Raw genomic sequence first — 4,133 nt, 5'->3', positions numbered from 1 at the left:
AGCTTTTCACAAAATATTTTAATAAGGATGTAACAGCTTCCACATTAGCAATTTTTAAACTAAAAGGAGCTGACTCACAGTCCATGGAAATGAATTAGTTTTTTTTTTCCTCTCATTTCAATGGCCTTTGAATCAGACAACTTTGAAATACTAAATTTATACATTCATTTAACAGTATCTAATTTTTGGTGAAAGAAATGTACAAAGTAGAATCCTGCTTTTTGCTGCTGAGAAAAGTTAAGCAGTATAATTTAACAAAAACCTGTAGTAAGTCCACCACCGAAAATGCTAGATGCTTTAATTGTCGACCTTACACTTAACACTGTACTTAAGCACTGTAGTTACCAGTACAATGCTACAGGTATGCTGCTACTAGAGATTTTTTCCAATCTCTTGCTTCAGATTGCCAGTAGTTATAATGAATACAGCTACAGTATTGTGCTAGAGAAGTGGTTTATCACAGCTACCAGCACACCTGTCACTGTGTGACACTGTTAACATAGGTGGTAGAAAGCAAAAAACATAGCTCATTATTTCAACACAGTCCTGTACCGACTCTTATGCTTGGGATAAGAGGGATCATGGATAGAAGGGTTTGTTTAATCATCTGTCATTTATCAAACAAGAAAGCTTCATTCATGTATATGAAAAATGTTCTGTCATAAGAAGGGAAGAGAGAAAATTCAAGAGAGAGAATTTTTGTGGGGGAGACAGTGTAGATGAAAGAGTTAGAAAAAGTGATAACCTTTTTATCTGAAAAGGAGCCTTTTTGAACATCACCCATTTTAAATGCAACCTTGCGAGTAGCCACCACAGACATAAGTACACAGTACAGATTGCTTCAGAGAAACACATTCACAACACAGTGACAAGAATCAAATAGAAAAATCAAACAAAAAGACATCTGGCGCACACTAAACCCATAAATTCTCATAAATGAAACATTAAGAAGCTCTGGGCCAGTATATTACATTGGCAACATATGAAACCCATTTTATGGGTTTTTTTTTAGTGCAACAGAAGAAACTGGAGCTAGGGTAATAGCTATTCTCAAACAGCTACTTTTTTGTCAAGTATTTATTTCAGAGCCTGATGGAGATTTTGAAAATAATCCCTTTTTTTCCATGTAGGCTAGAGTGACTTTGCAGCCACCCAGGACATTCAAAACCATCTGAGCTCCCTTCACTGCTGTTTCACAGCTGATGGAGCAGGTGCAAGACAGTAGCTTCACAGTTTAGCGCTCCCTTTAAACTTTATTATTAGCACACTTTATCATATATATGGACACATTCAAACATTTCTCAGCTCAGCACTACCCCCAACTCCCTGCTCCGTGCTCCACTCCCTGTGAGTCACAGAACTGTTTATCTCCCTTTATCAGCAAGCTGCTGTGCAGCTCTGAAGCACAGCAATAATCAGATTCTTTTTCCAAAGACCTTTTCTGCCCTGCTTCCTCTGAACATAGCACAGACAGCCAGAGCCCCAGTGAGGTGAAGCTGTCTGCAAAGCAGAAGACAGCTCCATGACTGTACCACTTCTTTTCTCAGGGCCTTTTTGCTGCCTACATCCTTTTTTATTCCTGGGGTGGGGGGTGGCACAGAGAGAGGCTACTCGCTCCTTCCTGGGGGAGGGCAAGGTGTTTTGGGGGGAGGACTTTTCCCCAGCATTTCTACTCTCTGAAGAGAAGGTGTACACTGACATTCTGAGCAGGGTCGCTTTCAGTCAGGGGGAGTCTGAGCCTGAATGGTGGGGCTTGACTGAGGCAGGCTTGACTCAGTGGCCTGGGGGTCCCACTGAACAAGCGGGAGGGCAACCTGTACAAAAGGTGAGGCAGAATAGTTGTAGGACCCTTACAGCCACTAATCAGACAGAGAAGAGTAGCAGAGCTTGGCTGACAGACCCTAAGACGACCCATGAGTGTGGCAATTTGTTAAGTGGGTGTCAAAGCATCAGCAAATGCACCTGCTCTCAAGGGAGGCAGATAGGGGTCAGGGATGGGGCAGCAGACCTAGGATGTGGGGTTTTCTTCGCTTCTTCTGTCAAACACTGCTGTTGTTGGGCAGGACAAAAATCCCCTCCCTCCCAGCTCCCCCATGCCACAGCCCTGGACTTTCTCACCCTCCTGCTGGGGGCAGTAGGGGAGTAGGGGGTCAGGAATGCTTCCTCAGAGGGTGGTAATCCTGGAGGTGCAAGTGCCATTCCTGTACATGCTCCCTGACTCCAAGTTGTCTGGGGGAAAGTCCTCCATGCTGTATGCTCTGCTCTTGAGGGCAGTGGCATAGTAGTCGATGGGTTCCTCTGCAGCATTGTCCATCCAACTGAGGCAGAGCAGCCGCTGGAAGGATCGCTTGAAATTGTCCGAGAGAAAGCCATAGAGGATGGGGTTGGCACAGCTGTTGGCATAACCCAAGATGACAGAAAGCTGGCTGATGGTGGCATCATCCTGCTCTACAAAGACATTGACCAGCTGCACAATGTAGAAGGGCATCCAGCAGATGACAAAGACCATCACCACCATCATGACCATGAGAGTGATCTTGCGCTCCGAGCGTTTGCGTTGCTGCCAGCCAGCCTTCAGGGCCACCATGCGCATCTTGGCAATGATGAGGATGTAGCAGAGACAGATGGCCACCACAGGTAGCAAGAAGCCCATCAGAAAGGTGTAGACTACAAAGACCACCAACCACCTCTGTGTGGGCTCTGGCATGAGCATGTTGCAAGCCACTGTTCCATCACTGTTGGCTGCTGTGTTGGAGAAGATGATGATGGGCAGGATGATGAGGATGGAAAGCACCCAGACACCCAGATTGACCATTTTAGCCACAGTGGGACGGCGGTACCTAGCTGCCTTGATGGGGTGCACTACGGCAATGTAGCGGTCCACACTGAGCACAGTCAGGCAATAGATGCTGGTGAACATGTTGATGGCATCCACACTGAGCACCAGGCGGCAGAGCAGTGAGCCGAAGGGCCAGTGGTGCAGCAGCGTGGAGGTGACCAGAAAGGGGACGCTGAGCATCAGCAGCTCATCTGCGATGGCTAAATTGAGGATGTAGATGTTGGTGGCCGTCTTCATCTTGGCATAGCGTAGGATCACATAGATGACCATGGAGTTGCCGCACAGCCCGACCAGGCACACCACGGAGTAGATGAATGAGATGAGGATAGCGCTGCCCTGAGACTCACTCAGGGTGCTGTTCGGGGCGCCAGAGGAGTTCCTGCCGCCCGAGTCCATGCCCCCCGCCGCAGCCTCCTCCGAGGCGCTGCCGGCTCCGCCGCCGCTGCCGCTGCCTGCACCGCCCGGAAGCCTGGTGCAGGTGCCATTGGGGAGCATCCTCTGCCCGGAGCTCCCCGCCGCCGGCTCAGAGCAGCAGGCGCCCGCCGCCGGCCCGGTGCTGCATCCCGGAGGGGCTCCCGGCTCGGCGGGTCCCAGCACCAGCAGCGGGAAGGAGGCGGCTGCCGGCGCCGCTCGCTCCGAGTGGCGGTAATCGCAGCTCTCCGGCTGGTGAATGATTAATAGGCAGCGGCTCGTCACCAGCCACTAAGAGGAGGAGGGAAAGAGGGGAAAAAAAAATGCTGGAGGAGACGTAAGTGGGTGTCCCTCCCAGCCCACTCCCGCCCGCCTCCCATCACGCCCTCCGGCCGTTCTCTGCTCTGGCAGTGCAGCCTCCCCATGTCCCCGCTGCCCCCACCTCGCAATGCACCGCACACCCCCATCCCCTCGCTCTCCCCGTCCAGTATTGTTTCCCCCACCGTGCACTTCCCCCTCCCCTCCCAGCATCCTCTCCTCCCCCTCCATTCTGCACTGCCCCCCTCCCGCCCCCCATGGCACCTGGGTCCGGGCAGGGGCACCCCAGGCAAAGGGACCAGCCTTTCTTCTTCAGTTAAAAAGCCGGGGTCATTGGCGGGTGGGCAGTGTTACCTGGGCAGGGTTGCCTCATGCCTGCACAGCTGCTGTCACCCTCACCTCCCACTGCACATTGCCCACCCCATGGCACTAGCACTAGGCATGGCACTATGACCAGTCACATAACCTTCAACCCTGAGTGCACTGCACTGCCTGAAAACGGCAATACCCTTGTGTCCTGCCTTGTCCTGTCCCACCACCATCAGGCATCACACACTTGCAGCAT

The 4,133-nt window shown here is 51.2% G+C and overlaps 1 protein-coding gene across 1 annotated transcript; it reads right to left on the bottom strand.

Moving 5' to 3' along the window:
- Positions 1–3,597, bottom strand: SSTR1 (somatostatin receptor 1). Its single transcript, XM_062623698.1, has one exon. It carries the CDS (start codon positions 3,332–3,334, stop codon positions 2,165–2,167), a length of 1,170 nt encoding a protein of 389 aa, XP_062479682.1. The 5' UTR covers positions 3,335–3,597; the 3' UTR covers positions 1–2,164.
- Between the last annotated feature and the right edge of the window lie 536 nt (positions 3,598–4,133).

The sequence above is a fragment of the Pezoporus occidentalis genome, unplaced genomic scaffold (genome assembly GCF_034315485.1).
Source record: "Pezoporus occidentalis ecotype Australia unplaced genomic scaffold, CSIRO_AGI_Poc_V1 ctg108, whole genome shotgun sequence".
Lineage (NCBI taxonomy): Eukaryota > Metazoa > Chordata > Aves > Psittaciformes > Psittacidae > Pezoporus > Pezoporus occidentalis.
The sequence above is the reverse complement of the archived record's forward strand: the minus strand, read 5'-3'. Positions and strand labels throughout refer to the sequence as shown.

What these genes read in the sequence shown, in the direction of transcription:
- SSTR1 (XM_062623698.1), bottom strand. Translation starts at nt 3,334, where the DNA reads ATGCTCCCCAATGGCACCTGCACCAGGCTTCCGGGCGGTGCAGGCAGC.